Source organism: Meriones unguiculatus, chromosome 2, assembly GCF_030254825.1.
Source record: "Meriones unguiculatus strain TT.TT164.6M chromosome 2, Bangor_MerUng_6.1, whole genome shotgun sequence".
Lineage (NCBI taxonomy): Eukaryota > Metazoa > Chordata > Mammalia > Rodentia > Muridae > Meriones > Meriones unguiculatus.
The window spans coordinates 170,784,767-170,804,433 of NC_083350.1; the positions used below are offsets into that span (position 1 = coordinate 170,784,767).

Consider the following 19,667-nt stretch of genomic DNA (forward strand, 5'->3'; position numbering starts at 1 on the left):
TTCACTGGAATTGGTTCAAAGAGAAAACCTGATTTAAGAAAAAAGTGAGGGTGCTGGAGAGATGACTCAGCAGTTAGGAGCACCTCATATTCTCTCAGAAAACCAGTACCCATGGCACAACCAGTTCACAACCACCTATAACTTCAGCTCCAGGGCATCCTGTACCTTCTTCTTTTAAGCCTCTGCAGGCACTGCTACTCAAGTATACAAATCTACACACAGACACATATGTCCACATAAATAAAAATAAAATAATAGTTTTGAAAAGTGAATCTGAAACAAGAATAGAGAAAAAAGAAATTGTACCAGATTGCCAGGACTCTTCCATCAGTCCCCTTTTAATGAACACATGGACAGCCATATCTATTCTATGATGCTGACCTTTTTGATAATCAGTGCCATTTTAACTGAAGTGCTTCTTTATTTCTTTTGATAGCTGCTCATTTTCTTGATCAAATTTGCTATAATGTGATTCTGGGATCAAACCTAGTTGAATGATATTACTAAAAATTAGACCAGTGTATTTGTGTATTGTTGGTATGGTAACAACCACATACTTAGTGGCTAAAAAAAAATATAAACATATTATCTTACAGTTCTTCTGTCTTATTAGAAGTTCAAATGACTTCACCATAATTAAAAACATGTTCATCAGAGAACTAGGAAGAGACTTAGAAGACAAGCCATAGCTTGGGGTATTATATTTGCAAAAGATATATCTAATAAAGGATTTGTTTCCAGAATACAAAAAAATATTAGAAACTCAGTTTTAAGAACATAAACAGCCTACTAAAATCTGAGAAAAAGATTTGTGCAGACATTTTACTAAACAAGACTAGTCAGCACACAAAGAAATATGATATTTCATGCCTATGTATTTAACAAAGAAAAATGAAACATACAAACATACATATCTACAGTGGCTTAATTTGTAATAGTCAAAGTCTATGGATCAGTCTAACTATTCATCAACAGATGAATAGAGAACAAATTGTGGTTGCATTTGCACAACAGAGTACTACTCAGAATAAAAATAAATGGACGAATTATGCACAGCACAGCATAGATAAATTTAAAAAGATTTGTGCTGAATAAAAGATGCTAGAATAAAAAAGAACACACCCTATGGTCCCATACATATAGAAAACATAAATATATTCTGAGAATGAAGAATAAAGAACATGCAAACCATAGATTCACTGGAGGTAATACAAGAGAGATTACAAGGGAGGAGGAATGGGGAGATAGCTCAGCAATTAAGAATGCCTATTGCTCTTGCAGAGAACCTAGGTTCAGTTTCCAAAATCCATAAGCTGGTTCACAACCACATATAACTCCATTTCCAGGCCTCCACAGATACCAGGCACATATATGGTACTCAGTCTTGCATGCAGACAAACGCTCATACACATAACAATAAAATAAATCAAGGAAAGACAGAGATTACAAAGAAGCAGATCCCAATCAGGACAAAGTATTTAGTGCCCTTAATAGCATTGCCAAGCTGGATAATGAAAAAGAAGCACATTCCATTCAGAGGGGGAAAGCAGAAACTATGAATAAAACTAGAACCAGAATGTTGTGACTAATAGTTTTTGAGTATTTATTAATTCCACGAGGCTTTACAATGATCTGGCTAGTTCTCCAATAATTGAGACTAAGACCTATTGACTTAGTAAACAGCTTTGGGCAAGTACGAGTTAAACTAATTTTCTAAGCTAGTCTAGCCACCTCCGAGCTGTACTCCCCATGTTACTTGCCAATATTAGTCCAGTCTGGGCTGGATCTGCTCCAGCAGGCCACTTCCTCTCCATCTTTTTTTTTTTTACTTCCTGTTTTCTTCTTCTCTCCGGGCCTTTTAGTCCCTACCACAGACCCCAAGCTTGGGAACCAAAACTCTGCCTACTTCTCTCTGCCCGGTTACAAGCTGTCTAACCTTCTTTATTAACCAATCAGAGATAATTGGGGAGCAAGGTTTATACAGCAAAGACTGGTATACTTGAGAGAATGCACTCATTTGGACTACAGCTAGATCTTGGGGACCAGAATTTTAGTATTTGTTTACATAGCACCAGACCTACCCCAGCACTACTACCAGGAGAAACCATCACAGTTGAACCAAGAAATGTTTTTCAGTCCAGAGATTTCCGAGTTGGGAAGTGTTCTGCTGAGCCAGGTGAGCACTCCTAAGTGGCCAGTGTGCCTCCCACTCTAGTAGAGGGCTGTGGTCCGGTGACTTACAGAGTATCTCCCACTATAGTAATGCTCCCACCACAGATATGCTAGTTACACCCAATCCTTTCTGTACTTGGTCACTTGGCATTGAAATGTGAACAGAAGTTTTCAAATATCTGTGTTGATCATTTTTCTTTTCTGTCTGCTGTAAAAAGCACCATCCTCAGGTAAAACTTGCACCTAATGTGGGATACTGAAATCATACCTGTGGAGGCGAACAGCAGATGGCACATTCTGTGAGCAAAAAACAAGCATTTGTATTGTATGATATGAAGTTTCGGGTGTAAGGCTTGAGATATTATTTCAATAAAACAGCAGTCAGGTGTGAAGCTGGGTACATGAGTCATACTCAAATTTATATGAGCTGCAGATAAAATGTAGGAGTTGGCAGCACCTGAATCAAACTCTGAAGCAGAGAAATGTCCAGGAGGAGCACCACAGACCAAGGTGGGTGCTGGTACCCCACCTTGCCATCCAGAACCTCTTCATTTTGCTTTATTTCCTCTGTTCCAGCCTAAAGATGACTGTGCAAACAAGCCAGTGTGTCTGACCCATGACCAAAGAAGACTTTCCTTTTCAGTTCTCTGGACTTTAAACAGCACAGCTGCAGTGACTAATTTGCCCGTGTCCAGGATTAGATGGTGCTGCTGTGTCCAGACAGAACAGTGCTGCCCTCTACTCAGGAGACCATTGCAGCACCTTGGTCGTGGCCTGGAATTCTTTTCATCCCACCAAATTATTCTCCTTTGTGCTTTGGCTTTACCAATGATTATTGTCCTAAGTTCCCAATAGCCATGTAGAAGGCTTATGTAAGGATTAAGACGTCCAACCCAATGGACATCCTCATCTCAGGACAGAGAACCTTCCTGTCGGCTTTGAAGTTCCCTGTGCTTCCTCTCCCCAGGCCCATCCAGTCTTTCTTTTTGCCATGGTAATCTTCAACCTGAAGTTTGCCTTCTCAGCAAATGAGGATAAAAAGAAACACCCTCAAACTGATAGAGAACATCTTCGAACTGGCAGCCTGTTATGTCCCTGCTTCTCTATAATTTTTATCAGTTATTCTGGTCCTAAAAAATGTTAGACTTTGAACTCAATTTATCTTCACAGAATTAGATTCCGGGGTTAGGCAAACAACTCGGGGGACAGCACTTGCTTAGCATATGTGGAATCCTGATGCCCAGTGCACACCCCAAACTCATCCTGTCTGCTTTGTTCCATGGTTTGTTCTTTGTGCTTAGGGTTCAGTTCCAGAGATTTGTACACAGGTTATAAAGGACTATCCGTTTCTTGATTTGTATTGTAGCCTGAGGAACACCACCATTTATCTAGTCTGCTTCAGCAGAAATTTTATTATTGTTTAGTTCTAAGTATATCTAAATACTAATCATGATTTTTAGTTTGACCTGTAGCTTATTCAGAAACATTAAATTTTTTCAAATATATAGAGGTATATTATTTATACCTTGTAACTGATATTTGTTTCCCAGAATGTAGACCATATCTTATCAGGAATATAATTCAAGGTATATACTTTTTATAAGTTACTTGCCACATTAATAACAAAATAAATAGATGAAATAAAATTTAATAATATATTTTATTTAACCTAATATATCTACAACACACATCCTCAATTAAATGTGTAACTTTTGCAGACAATGAACACGAGTTATGAAAGAGGATATAAAGCTAATTATTTTTCTAGTTATAATTCTGTCATGGACTTTTAACTTTTGGTGGTGGGTAAGTGCATAAAAATGTTATATGGTGACAGTATAAAATCCAGTGTGACAATCTGCTTTTCCCAATGCTAGCTTCAGCAGTAGAAAAGCTCATTGAGTTGTATAGTCTTTGGGTGGGTCTGGTTAATTTTAGTGTGTGTGGGTTTTTTTTTCCTATTTTTTAATAATGTTTAAAATAAAAAAATACATAGACTTTAAAAGTAGTTGTGGATATTTTAGATTATTGATCTAAATGTTCAAGTCTGGCATGTCTGTCACCATCTCAGTTTGTATTAGACATGTTTGAGGGTCTAGTACCGTGTGATACTAGATAGTGCAGGTTATAGTAAAACGGTTGCTTAAGATTTTTTTGAATGTGATGCAGTTTATTTTCTGACCTCGTATATAGTCAGTTTCATATGAACTAGAAAATAATTATGTGCTTTTCTACAACTTGCATACAAGGGTTCTACATACTAACTTCAAGTAAACCTTATTGTTTGCATTCAGGCTTCTCTCTTTTTTTTCTTTATTATTTTTTTATATTAGTTATAGTTTATTTACTTTGTCTCCCAGCCATAGCCCCCTCCCTCATTTCCTCCCAATCCCACCCTCCCTCCCTCATCTCCTTCCTGCCCCTCTCTAATTCCACTGATGGGGGAGGTCCTCCTTCCCTTCCGTCTGATCCTAGCTTATCAAATCTCTTCAGGACTGGCTACAATGTTTTCTGTGGCTTATCAAGGCTGCTTCTCCCTTGGGGGAGTGGGGGGAGTCAAAGAGGCAGACATTGAGTTCATTTCTGAGACAGTCCCTGTTCCTCTAACTAGGGATCCCACTTAGATACTGAGCTGTGATGGGCTATATCTGGGCAGGGGTTGTAGGTTATATCCGTTCATGGTCCTTGGTTGGAGAAATAGTCTCAGAAAAGACCCCTGGGCCCAGATATATTTGGTCTTTGTGGAGCTCCTGTCCTCCCAGGTCATACTAACTCCTCCTTCTTTCATATGATTCCCTGCACCCTGCAAAGGTTTGGTTATGAGTTGCAGACATTTGCTCAACCATGTTTGCAGCAGCTTTATTCGTAATAGCCAGAACCTGGAAACAACCCAGATGCCCCTCAGTTGAGGAATGGATACAGAAATTGTGGTACTTTTACACAATGGAATACTATTCAGCAATTAAAAACAAGGAAATCATGAACTTTGCAGGCAAATGGTGGGACCTAGATAAGATCAGAGGTATCCCAGAAGCAGAAAGACACACATGGTATATACTCACTTATAAGTGGGTACTATACCTATAAGATAGGATAAACATACTAAAATCTGTACACCTAAAGAAGATAGACAAGAAAGAGGACCCAGGGTAACATGATCAATCCTCACTTAGAAAGACAAATGGGATGGATATTAGAAATAGGAGAAAACATGTAACAGGACAGGAGCCTACCACAGAGGGCCCCTGAAAGACTCTTCCTAGCAGGCTTCTCTCTTTACCACATTATCTCTTTGTGTCTCTCCCTTGCTACATTACAACACCTGGAGTGTCACTCCTATTGCAGTCTACAGTTGTGCAATGTGTGTTTCCATGGCCATCTGTAGGGATCCTGGAGCAATTTTTTTTTTTAATAACTAAGGAAGTTGTGTTGACTTTGACCACAGTTGTATGGATTTGATAGTTTTGCTTTAGAGCTATGCCAGTTTCTTTATTTTAAAGTTATTTTTAAGTTGCTGCATCTAAGTTTAAGATACTCATAGTGAAATTAACTCATTATCATTTCAGCCCCCAAATAATTGCTTTAGTTCTAAAAGTCTGCTTGCCTGGTGACACTGTTTACATTCCTCCTTTAATATGTAGCTGTTAAGTGTTTTCCACACTAACATATCTATCTTTAGCCATCCTTGTTTTAGGGCCTTTTGTATGGAGAACACAGAGCTACAGTCGCTCGTTAAGTTTGCTTGTATTTGCTTTCTCTCTCCTTTTGCCTTTTTGTTATCATTATTCTAATCTTTCTATTCACATTCCTTTTCTGCTCTTTATAGGCTTTTGGGGGAGAGGATTGTTGGAGTTTTGTGTATTTTCCTGGTACTTTTTTTTTTCACTAGCAGTATATTCCATTTCTATTTTGTTAGCTGTTACTATTGAAATTCTATCATATGTACTTAATGAGGTCTAAAATTAATAACTTGAATTTATTTCAAACAATATAAAGACCAAAGCACACTTGAGTGCTGATATCCTCTTGACACAGCCTGTATTTTTTCCAGTTTGCTAGAATTTTTTGCTTAGTCCCTCTGGTTGCACATAACCAAAATTACTTTATATAGAAATATTGACTTACACATACTATATGCCAGCCTGCTACATAACTTTCAGGGCATAGTACAAAATAAAAATGTATTTATAAACGGAAAGGATTTTTCTGTAAGAGTCTGCCCCTTAACCTGTTGAGGTGGGTTTGTTTTTCTTTAGTGTTATACACCCTCAGACATGGCACTACCAGAGTATAAGAACAGGCTCTGAATGGTACGGTAGCCAAGTACAAACCCTGCACCCACCTGAAGCAGAGGGTGGCAGCTTGGGGGTGAAGACGGAGAGTGCAGGGAGCTGGCAAGAGCTAGACTGGGTTGGAATTGAGGCTCCAAGACTAAACATGTGCTTAGTTAACCCGTTGTCTTAGTTAGGGTTTCTGAGGCTGTGAAGAGACGCCATGACCATGACAGCTCTTATAAAGGAAAACATTTCATTGGTGCTGGCTTATAGGTTAGAAATGTAGTCCATTATTGTCATGGTGAGAAGCGTGGCGGGAAGTTTGACAGCATGAAGCCTGGCATAGTCCTGGAGAAGTAGCTCAGTGTTCAACATCTTTTGTTTTCACGGTCTAAGCATGGCTGTCCTGTAGGAAAAAAAAAAAAAATGGGGCTTTTGGCATTAGAAAGGACAGAGAAAATTCATGGTAGACTGAGAATACAGTCTATGGAGAACTTGCTGCTGAAGTGTGCAAAAATCATTTAAAATATAATTACATCATTCCTCCTTCCTATCCACCCTGTGTCCCCTCTTCCTCCCAAATGTATGCCTTCCTCCTCTTTAACCGTTCTTATTACATATACATGCAAACAAATAAATAATTAAATCAACTTGCTGAGTCTGTTCAGAATTGCCTATGTGCGTGTTTCTAGGGCTGACCGCTTGGTACTGGATGATGATTTAGAGGACTTAAACTAATTCTCTCTCCCAGCAGTTGTTAAATGCCTGCTGCTCTTCACAAAGGAGTGCGACCTTATGAGACCACCCCCTCCAATCAGTTGGGTTGTCAACTGATATTGGAATTGTCCAAGTTCCATTTATTCAATATGAGTGTAGCTCTGCTATCATAACCAGAAGGCACAATCTCACAACAGACTTCTTGGTCCTCTGGTTCTTACAGTCTTTCTGTCTTCTAAAATATTCCCTGCACCCTTGGTGCAGGAATTGTGCTATATCAGTGGTGGGTAGCCCACAGTCAGTTGTTCTCTGCATTTTTGACTAGTTGTTTTCTGTAATGGTCTCCTTCTGCTTCAGAAAGAAGCTTCTTTGATGAGGAGCAAGAGTTACACCTATCCGTGTGCATGAGGATAGACTGAGTGAAGCTAGGAATTACATGGTTTAACAGAGTGAAAGTAGAAAGGGAGGGAGGAGAGATAAACAATGCTTGAAAATATAGTTATCTAAAGCCACATACCATGCATATATGCGAATGCACATATATGTCGTTTAAGGGAAGTTAAAGCCCTTGGGGTGATAATACTCTTCCCAAGAGCCATAGATTGTCTAATAACCTCCCTGCCACCACTGCGCCAGGCATGAGAAACCTTATTTCAAGATGTTGACCAGAAGACTCCAAGAGAGCCCCCCAAACAATATAGGCTGTTGCTGTTGTGCTTGGTTGCCTCACCAGAAACTTGTTGAAGACACCGTGCACTTTAGACATAGGTCTGGGAGGGCTTGAGCTGGAACTGACCCAAGAGCCTCCTCCCTGAGCACAGTTTTCAAGTACCAGCCGCTAAGGGAGGAAAATGATCACAGTCCCACCCAGCCACGGCCCTTACGAACCACAACAGACGCCAGCACAACATTCCTGAAGGTGCAGTTGTGGTGCTTCTGTGTTGGCAATGACTAGCGGCTTTCTAACTGAACTCAAGGCCAGCTAAAAAGAGGGAAGCCTTGCCTACTACCATGACCCGAGCCAACTACATCCGGCTAGCGAGACCATGACATTAGAGAGGAATCTACTTACCCTCGTACTCCAACCTGTAAGCAGTCATTACTGACCAAGTGTTTTCACCTCTCACAATTGCCAGCCTCTGGTAACCTCTATCCTTAAACTTGATGAGACCAGTTCTCTGTAATCCACAATCTGCACAAATGCGATTGTGCAGCATTTGCCGGTCTTTCTGTGCCTGTCTTTCTTCACTTAACACAATGATCTCCAGTTCTGACCACATTGTCACAAATGGCAGGAGTTCATTCTTTGTAATCGGCACATAGTATTCCATTGTGTTTTGCTGAGCTGAGTGCATTCACAGGGTGGATACCAGCTTCTTTCCATTTCTTGGCTGTTGCTGCAGTGCACGTGGGAGTGCAGATGTCTCTCTGACGTGCTGATTCCCAGCCCCCACCCCTTGGATATATACCCAGTCGTGATCTTGCTGGACCATATGGTAGTTCTATTTTTAGTCTTTTAAGGACCTTTCATCTTGTTCTCCAAAATGACTACACTAATTTACATTCCCAACAACAGAGAGAAAGACTCCCTTTTCTCCTTATCACCATCTCTGGTTTTACGATAGACAGTCTTTGTGGGATAAAATGATATAGTTCACATAAGCTTTGATTTGCACTTGCTCGTGATTAGTGGTACTGAGCATTTTGTACCTACCTTTTGGGGCATTTGCTTGTCTTCTTTTCAGAAATGTTTACTGTACATTTTTTTTAATCAGGTTTTTGCAATTAGTTGAATCTCTTGTATCTGTATGTCGACTCCTTCTCAGATGTGTGTTTTACCAGTATGGCCTCCCAAGATGTGGGTTGTTTCTTCAGCCTGATGGCTGCTTCCTTTGCTCTGCAGAAGGTTTTTGCTGGGTCATGATCCCAATTGTCAATTTTTGCTCTTTAGTTTATTGTGATTTTCAGGTCTTGTCCAAAAACACCTCGCCCATTAGATGTCCTAGTTTCCTCCATATCTTTTCTAGCACCTTCATTTTTCCAGCTCTTGCCTTTGAGCCTTTAATTCATTTTCGGTTGGATTTTGCAACTGCTTAGTTAAGGGGTCTAGTTCCATTGTTCTGTCTGCTCAACTGTTCAGTCACCGTTGAAGCGACCGTCCTTCCTCCCTGCATGTGGCCAGTGCTCGTAGGAAATCAGCTGGCTACAGTGTGGATCCACACGCACATTCTCCGCTCTGTCACAATGGTGGAAGTATCTGCCTCTGTCGGTTTCATGCTGTTTGATTATTACAACTTGGCGGTTGATTTTGAAATTATTTAGCGTAATTCCTTTTGCTATCTTCTTTGCTAAACACTGCTTTGTCATGAATGCTTTTGTAGGGACATATGTGTGTGTGTATGTGTCTGTGGTGTGTGCGTGTGCATTTGTGTATGTGTGCACATGGACACATGCACACACGCATATAATCTAAGGGAACGTCTAAGGTTGTTTCCCCTGGTTCTCTGAAGATAGGGAATCCTCTTTGGTGAGGATTATAAGGAGCCTATAGGCAACTTTTGGCAATGTGTACATTTAAACAGTATTGATTAATCCAGTCTACAAACACACAGAGTGTATTTCAATTCATTGTGTATTCTCTTTAATTTTTAATTCAGTTTTATATAATTTTGTTGTAGAGATCTTTTGCCCTTTTGGTTAGATGTGCTACAGTGCATTTTACTTTTTATAGTTTCTGAATAATGGAGTTACTTTCTTGGTTTCTATTTTAGATAATTTGCTATTGGTATTAGTATTTAACAACACTAATTTTTACATTTTGTGTCCTGCAACTTTGCTAAATTTGTGTATTAATCTCTATTGGAGTTTGATAGAGTCTAAGTTTTTCTAGATATAAGACCATGTTGTCTGCAAATAGCAACAACTTGACATCCTCTTTTTCCAGTTCAGATGTCTTTATTTCTTTCCTTTGCTTGATTGTGCTGCCTAGGGCTTTCAGCACTATGTTGAATATCAACTGATGGCTTTGCTCTGGATAGTATGAGAGAATGCCTTCAGCTTTTTGTCACACAGTCCAAGATTAGATGTAGCTTGTTATCTTTACCGATATTACGTTGAAATATATGTATGCTCCTTCTATACCTGACTTAACTGACTCGTTCAGTGTTGAGTGTTGAATTTTGATAAAGGCATTTTTAATGAATTGAGATGATCAAATATCTTTTTTCCATTTTGATGGTGTGGTTATTTTGCTTATTTATTTACATGTTTACCTATTATGAATAATAATAATAATTTTTAAAATTTTCGCTAATGTTATTTTAAGAATTTTTGTATCTGTGTTCATCAGGGATATTAACCTATTAGAACTATTATTACTGTGTGCTTGCAGTAACAGCAGGATAAGGCTGGCATCGTTGGCTGTGTTTGGAGAGATTCCCTTATATTCAGTTTTGTGAACTAGTTTAGGAAGAGCCTGAAATCAGTTCTTCTTTAAATGTTTGGTAGAATTCAGCAATGCAGTTATCTTGTCCTAGGCTTTTCTTTGGGAGACTTATGTTTTAAATCAGAGTTTCAGTTTCGTTAGTTTTTTCTCTTAGGTTTTCTTCTAATTCATGATTCAGCCTGGTAAAAGTGTATGGGTTCAGGAAATTATCCATTTCTGTGTTACCCGTTGTAATGTCTCTTTTCATCTCTGAATTTCTTTTTTCTTTTTAACTTATGGACTCATTATGTAGCCCTGGCTGTCCTGGAACTTGCTGTGTAAACAGGGCTGGCCTCAACCTGCAGAAATCCATCTGCCTCTCCTAGGATTAAAAGAGCACATACCCACATCTGGTCATATCTGATTTTTTAAACTTCTTTCCTATGTGCACATAGGGCGGGAGTGTGCACTAAGCTACAGGCATGCTTGGGGAAGCAGAAGCAGACATCGAATATCATGGAGCTGGAGTTATGAATAGCTGTGAGCCACCTAATGCAGTTTCTTTTTTCCTTGCTAGTTTTTTAAAATCACTTTATAGCCTAATCCCTGCCCCCTCCCCCCTCTCCTTCTGGTCCCCCTTTACAGATTCCTCCCCCATTCTCCCCTCTCCTTCTTCTCAGAAACCCCCCCCCAAGAGGTACCAACCCACCCTAGCTCCTCAAATCACAGCAGGACTAAGTTTATCCTCTCCCACTGAGGCCAGACAAGGCAGCCCAGCTAGGGGGAAGGGATCCAAAGGCAGGCAACAGAGTCAGAGCTAGCCCCTCCTCCTGTTGTTAGGGAATCCAAGGATGACCTTGCTGTCCTCTGTTATTTATGGGTAAGAAAGTCTTATGTGTAGGCTGGTCCAGGGCAGCCCGTGCAAGCTCTTTGGCTGGCAGTTTTAGTTTCTGTGAGCCCCCAGGGGCCCAATTTAGTTCACTCTATAAGATCTCCTCATGGTGTCCTTGACCCCTACAACTCCCTCAATCCTTCCTCCCACTCAAACTCCCCAGCTTGGCCTATTGTTTGGAAATGGGCCTCTGCATCTGTTTCCATAAGATGCTGGATGGAGCCTCTCAGAAGATGGTTATGCTAGACTTCTGTCTGCAATCATAGCACAGTATCCTTAATAATGTCAGGGGTTGACTCGCTCTCGTGGGGTGGGAAATAAAACAGACATCTGAAGTGGAGAAAGGGAAAGAGCTGTGTAGGAGAGAAGGTGGGGAGGTAAGGAGGGTGGGAATCAGGTGTTGGGGAGATGGGGCAGTGGGGAAGGGAGAAGAGGACCTGGAGAGAGAATGGAAATCTAAAATCAGTGGGGAGCATCTCTGGGACTAGGAAGGCTCCCAGAAGTCTATGCAGTGACTCAAGCTGAGATTCCTAGTGGCAGAGATATGGGGCCTGAAGTTACCCCCTCCTGTAGCCAGGTGAGACTTCCAGTGGAGGGAGGGGGACACCAACCCACCCACAAAACCTTCAACCCAAAGTTTGTCCTGCCTACAGGAAGTGTTGGGATGAAGACAGAACAGAGATTGAAGGAATGGCAAACCAATGACTAGCCCAGCCTCTGAGGGTTTTAAGAGCCAACTCAGGGCCCCTGTATAAGCAGTACACATTTTTACTGCTAAGCCATCTATCCAGTCCCCAGCCATTCACATTTTGATCTTTGTATTTGTGCTGATTTGGTTTGTGTCAATTTGTCACAAGATCAGCTCATCTGAAAAGAGGGAACCTCAAATGAAAAAAAAAATGCATCTATCATATCATGCCTCTAGTCCCACTTGACTCTGCTATGCATGCCACTCCTTCCACCACTTTTTTCCAATTCCATGAAACCACTTTTTAAAAGCATCTTTCCATAAGACCTGCTTTTGTTGTTGTTGTTCCAGAGGTGCCGAGCACACTGCATGCTCATCCTCCTCCGAAGTGTCTCCCCTCAGAGCCTCTGTGGGTCTCTCGGGCTCCCTGGAGCAGCCATGGCCCTACAGGTGGCAGTGCCTTGATTAGTGATTGGGGTGTGTGGTGCGTCTCCAGGGCCAGTGTTTCTGGTTGTATAAGGAAGTAAACCGAGAAATCCATAGTATGAGCTCCTCCATCATCTTTGCTTGATTTCCTGCCTTCAGGTTCCTACCCTACTTGAGTTCCTGCCTCCAGGTTCCTACCCTGCTTGAGTTCCTGCCTCCAGGTTCCTACCCTACTTGAGTTAGTGCCTTGGCCTTGCTCAGTGATGGACTGTGATTGGGACATGTAAGTCAAATAAACCTGTTCCTTCACAAGTTACTTTGGCTTATGGTCTTCATCATAGCAACAGAAAGCAAACAATGACTGTATTTTTTATTATCTATTTCATATTATGATCTGATTTTATTATCACTTTCCTTTTGATTTTTGGTTTGGCTTGTTCTTGTTCTTTAGTTCTTTGAAATGTAGCTGTATATTTACAGCTTCTGCTTCTGTCACACAGTTATTGATTTTTGTGAACCTGAGTCTTGACACTGTTTTTGCCCTGTCACAAAGCTTTGATGTATGTGTCTCCACTGTTTTGTTTCAAGAAAATTTTAAATGTATTGCTTGATCATTGGTTGTTCAACAATTAGTGATTTAGCATTCATTTGCTTGTGTTGAAATTTTTTCTTACTGATTTCTAGTTTTATTGCAACATGATTGAAAAAGCCACTTGCTATGACTTCAGAGCTTTTAAAAAATCTTGTGTGCATGGTGGAAAGTGTGTGTGTGTGCACATGTGGGCACACACGTGCCATTGCACGTATGCAAAGAACAACCTCAGGTGCTGAACCTCACCTTGCGCCTTGTTTGAGGCAGCACCTTCTGTTCGCCTCTGTGGACACCAAGATAGCAGGCTGGAGAGCTTCTGTGCCTCTTGTGTCTCTGCTTCCCATCTTGCTGTCGGAGCTCTGGTATTCACAGAAGCATGCGACTACACCTGGCTCCATGTGGGGTTCTGAACTCCGCTCCTCACGCTTGTGTGGAAAGAACTAGACCAACAGAGCATCTCCTCAGCCCTTGACATCAGTTTAAAAAAATAATTGTTGATGCTTGTCTTCTGGCCATCTGCGCTTGCATGGATAGAGCAACAGAAATAACAGGTGACTGGGATTTCAATCCAAAGCAATATCTATGTCGTTAAAGAGAATACATATATTATGGTGCGGAAGAATTCCCTCCAGGGACAGGAATTGCAGCTTTGGAGGGTTGTGAGGGCTGAGTCCCGACTCATCTGTTGGGTTTGTGGTTTTCAGGGAATTGATGCTGGTTTCTCATCAGAAAAGCATCAGGCAGCTGCAGGAAACCCTGAGACAGAAGCTGCTGAGCGATGATAGCTGGAGGGAGAAGGTAACACTGGCTCTCATCAGCGTGTGTCTTACTTGCTTCTGAAACCCTCTGTCCATCTGCCAGAAGACTATTCCAGATAGATTTCCTTGCTTCTGTGTATACTTTTGAGTCCATGTGGAATTTCCAACTCCAAATATACTTAAGATATAAGTATTTTCCAAAATATTAGACAATGTGGTAGGAAGAAAAAAGGAAAAGAAAAATTGCATTTTGAAATCTAGTAATGTTAGGATATTTCTTGGTTCTTATACAGGAAATGTAAGTTTAATATTTAAATGTTTACTTTTTCCAGCAAGTGTCAGAATCTGCATTTGATCATATTTGTTAAAGCATAGACATATCCATAATTCTCATTTCTTCGCTTTTAAGAGAGATTATTTTACATTATTAGTTATGAAGTTTTGATCCTTTTACTCTGGTATAGTTAATGAGCAAACATTTCTCTTTCTACCACTAAGAACTATTTGCCCTCAGAGCATGAAAAAGATACACTGTGGTCTTTGGCCTTTGCTGTATTTTTCACTATATGTAAATAACAAAGTCACACTTTTTAAGTAGTCCCCACTTTCTCAGCATGCACAACCCTGCTCACAGTGGGTTGGTGATTGGTCCCTCCCTGACACAAACTTCAGCCCTCCTCACTGACCCATGGGACCACTCTGCACACTGAGCCTAAGCCCTCCCACCTTTCCTGACTCTAGTGCTGTCTGTACCCAGCACAGGCCTTCTTCCTCAGTTTTATCATTCGTTGCAACAAACTGGGGCTAGTGCTGGCTTTGGAACCCAAGGTCATGAACATGGTGGGCAGAGCACTGCCTGTGAACACGCAGCCCCCAGCACCACTGTTTTCCCACGTTTACATTTTCTCCATAGCTGGAGCTTCAGGTGATGTGCCTGTGCTCTTCATAATTTGTTCAGTTCCTGTCAGATTCTTCTTGGGGATTGGATCCTATTGCTTGTAACCTCAGCCACCTTCAAGCTGATGCCTCGTGTGTACCACCCAGTGTACCACCCAGTGCATTGAAACCACGCATGCAATGTTAATGGCTCTGCTACATTCCAAATGTGTCCCTTCCATTTCTAGTTCTCACACCTCCTCAACCAGTACTAACCTGCTATGAATCAACACCTTCTCCCTTGTCCTTAGATGGTCAGACTATGACTATCAGATGACCTCTGGCTAGGGTGTTAACACACCTGTTTACCCATTGCTAAGGCTGGGGCAGGAAGAATCTGACTTTGAGGCCAGCCTGGGTGGAAGAGACGCAGTGTAAGGAAGACAATCACTGTTACACAGAGCTGTTCAGAGGTGGGAATAAGGTCTGAGACTATGGGCAGAAGTTGCTGTAAATGCCCAGTCTTTCTTCATATAGTAGACCTTCTCTTGTGTAAGGTTCCCACTTAGAATTTTTCTTGATTCTTAGTCTAATTAATTGGATGGCTCTCTCTTGTTCACTTATTTGCTCCTTATCATTTGAACGTTTCAATACTCAAACAGATTACCTTCCCAGCTTGTACAAGGCCCTAGCTTCCATTCCAGCACCATCCAAACTGTCAACCAACTATTCCAAAATGGAGGCTTGTCTCTTAATGCGCAGATGCTAGGTTAGTTTTGGCACTTTGGTGAAGGCCTGGAAAAGTAGTCTGTCAGGGCCACAGGACTTGAGATGAAAGCAGCTCTTTCATCTCATCTCTTTGAGATGAGAGCAGTTTGTGGATATTTATTATGCTGTTCTCTGAATGGCCTATATTTTGACTCAGAAATTGTTATGGTAAAGTTAATGAGGATAGAGTTATAGCCATCATTTTCTCCAATCCCCGACGTCTTCCACTTACACTGAATACAGAGATGAACGCTCCTGCCTTCCCTGAGACACTCTCTACACTCACACTGAAGAAGGGTCTTTATGGCTCTGTCTAGTCCTACTCAGAGATCAAGCTAGTGCTAGCCTCTGACATTTAAAAATTCAGTGTTCTTGCTTTATACAAAGCTAGCCTGATGGTGAAAAGAATCCTGGGTAATATTGGGTAAGTTCCTCCTAAGTGCTTGCTGTCTCTCTAACACGTTATGCTGATCACCCTGATGTCCTCTGGCATGTATAATTTCCTATAGTATAGATGGGCTTCTCATTTGTTGGGAGGACATTGCTTCTCACTAAATGTTACTATTTAGCCAGCAGTAAATCATGGTCAGACAAGTAAAGCCAGAGAATAATAAGAATGTCTTGACCGTGTTAGCTATTAAGACTATGAATAAAAAGTTCCCTAAAAGTCCTCTCATGAAAACGGAGAATCACTAATATGACATTGTCATCTCTCTCTTGGGTCACTGTGCCTTTGCGTAGGAATGAAATGTTCTCTTTACAAATATATAATGCACAAATTAGAATAAACTTAATAACTTAAATGCTTTTAAAATTTTTGAGAAGTAGATAGCAATTTGTGTCTGTGCTTAATTATTTTAGAGTATGTAAAACACACAATAGGATCAATGGTTGCTATGCAACAAAGAGGGCACATTTTAAATAACTGTTTACTAATTGTCATGAATTTTTGTTTATTTAAGTATTGCTTAGATACGAAGAAAGCAAATTAATGAGCACGATAAACCTTTAAAATTGGTCCCAAATGCACAATATTGTTACTATTCATTTAAAATTTTGTGATGAAAAAATCCTCTTGTTGCCTGAATAATTGTATAACCAGTTTATATCATTTGTTGACATTCACTTTTTAGTATAGCAGACAATTTCCAAACAAATATTTTCTTAGATTATCATTAACATATTACAATCTAGAAACATTTTGGAAGTTTACTAATGACCTCATTTTTAGTACATAGGCCTTTTGTACTAAAACAAACAAAACCTTACTTCCTGCGTAGAATAACTAGATTGACAGTGAAATGCCCAAAAGTAAACTTCACTTCAATAAATAATAAATCCTAAATTTGCCAGGTTGGTGGCCTGTGTCTTTAATCCCAACACTGGGGAGAGAGAAAACCCTTCTCAACAAACAAACAAAAAAGAAATAATAAATTCCAAATTATAAGAAACACAAAATTCATTCTTTTTTTCAGTAAACAGTACAAATGGTCTGATGATTTCTAATGTGTTATAATTTGTTTCCAATAAAGGAGAAAGCCTAACACACAAAATACAAGTTTGACAGGGATGGAGTCATTTATGTATAATGTCACTTTTAATTGAACATCATAAACATATGGCTACAATATTGAGGGCACAGTTTGACTTTTTAAATTATATCATAATTTAAATGATTGAATTCATGAAATCTAAATGTTTTAGATCTAGAATCACCTGCAAAGAATGTCTGATACACACCATGAATCCAGACAATGAAATAGTCCCCACTATTAGAATGCTTACTGTACAGCAGGCTTTGTGCTGAATACTTTTTAGGAGTATAGTTTTTATGAGTTGAATTTTTATGATATCATTGTTCCAGTTCTACAGATGGGAGATGTTAGGTAACATATGAAGGCTAGAGAGCAAGGAGATGACAGACGTCAACAGCATTCTCCAGCATCTAAGTGCAAAGCCAAGACTTCTGTGCTTCTCCAGGGTACACTCACAACCGCCTGTTTACTCTTCCATCACAACAAACAAAACCTTGGAGAAAAAAAAAACAAACAGAAAACAGCTGCTTCGAGATAGCTGACTGACTGTGACAGTCCTGTCCCTGTGGTAGGTCAGTCCCTTGACGGTGTCCAGGCTGTGACACAGGACAGTAGGACACAGGCTATACTTGGTGTCTTCCTTGAACTGAGGAGTCTGTGGAGATCAAAGTAGCAACAGTTTTCAAAGTAGTATTTGGAGAAGAGGGGTCTAAAGAGGAGGAGTGCGGGTAATCTAGGAAGTGCATGTAGGGGAACTTTAGCCAGGGAAGGTAATCTGAGAGAAGGGAGAATTCAAACACTCAGAGACAGCCAGGCGCTAGCCTGTCTTCACCAGACTGACTAGGAAGCCTGTAATACACAGGACACCCAGAAGGCTGTTCCATAGTTGACATTCCATTATTGGGCATTGTTAGGCTTGACTGGTGCTCTGAGCCTCACAAATGTCAGAAGGAGAACCTAAAATAAGCTGACATTTCACTGTGTCCTCCAATAGATACCTCACACTTTCATAGAAATGTTATCATATCCAGATTCTGGAAGACAAACCGTGCTGAAACGCAAGCACCTAGCTGGGTGAAGCTCACAGTGCCTAGGGTCTACTCCATGATGTCCACACACAGCAAGAACTAGAATAGAACTCATAATGACATGAAAAATCAGTGACTAAAAACTGACCCAAAGGGGCTGGAGATTGACCCGGGTTCAGTTCCCAGCACCCATTCGGTAGCTCACAACTGTAACTCCAGGACCAAGAGATCTGATGCCCTCTTCTGGCCCCTATAGGCACTGCACATGCATGATGCAGACAGACATGCAGGCACAACACTCACTCCCATAAAATAAAGTTAAATATTTTAAATTGCTCAGACACAGATGTTAATGTTAAAAGATAAGAACATTAACGTGAGTTAATTCACATTGACGTGAGTGCTTGCCATATGTCAAAGAGGTAAAGGAAATTTTCATGTTTAGTCATGCAAGCTATAAACACGATGTAAATTGAAAACTGCAATTCAGACAAGAGTACATTGGACTAATAAAAAAATTAGACATCCCACAAGAAAAGTCCAGTGTACCTGAAAACACAGCGAATAGAAAGAAAAGCTTTTCAACTAAAACAAGATTTTCCTTTAAAGCCTCAGAAAGTAAAAAGCAGACCATCAGTTAGTGAGCTGTGAGGAACCACAAATGGTCTGATATATGCAGCTAGAATTCTTGAAGATCAGAGAAGAGAAGGGAGACAGAAGCAGCTAAGTAAATGATGGTGAGATGTTGATAAATTAAATAAAAATAGATTTACAAAGCTCAACAGGCCACAAGCACAAAAAAAAAAGCAAACACACCAAAGGACATTGTGATACAAATTCTCACACACACAAAAAAAAAGATAATTTCTTTCTTTCTTTCTTTCTTTCTTTCTTTCTTTCTTTCTTTCTTTCTTTCTTTCTTTCCTTCCTTCTTTACTTACTTTCTTCCCTTCCTTCCTTCCTCCCTCCATCCCTCCCTCCCTTCTCCTTTCCTTCCTTCCTTTCTCTTTAAAGAACTCAGAAGGCTAGAAAAGATGGAGAGAGGTTAATAGTATGTCCCCATCTTGTAGAGGACCCAAGTTCAGCTCCCAGCACCAAAGTTGGGCTGAGCACAGGCATCTGTATCTCCAGCTCCGGGATCTGCTGTCTCTCACCAGTGCTTATGAATACAACCCCTCACAGACACATACGGAACTAAAAAGGTTTTTTCTTTTCAACGTTTTTTCTTACATAGTATTTAATTGTTACAGTTTCCCTTCCTTCTACCCCTCCTACCAGCAATGGATGAATGTTCCACTTACTCCACATCCTCATCAGCATGAGCTGTCACAGATGATCTTAGTCATCTGACAGGTGTAAGATGGACCCTCAGGGTAGTCTTGATTTGGATTTCCCTGAAAGCTACGGTTGTTGAATATTTGCCATTTGAGTTCCTTAACCATTTGAGTTTCCTCTTTTGAGAATTCTGTTTAGATCTGTATACCATTTTTAATTATACCATTTTATTGTTTCTTAAT

At 40.4% G+C, this 19,667-nt stretch overlaps 1 protein-coding gene across 1 annotated transcript in view; it reads left to right on the forward strand.

Moving 5' to 3' along the window:
* Lekr1 (leucine, glutamate and lysine rich 1) overlaps positions 1-19,667 on the forward strand; it is a 170,043-nt gene that overhangs the window by 129,971 nt on the left and 20,405 nt on the right. The window contains exon 10 of the mRNA XM_060378393.1: positions 13,890-13,983. Coding sequence (XP_060234376.1) covers positions 13,890-13,983 — 94 coding nt within the window. The remainder of the gene's footprint in view (positions 1-13,889; positions 13,984-19,667) is intronic.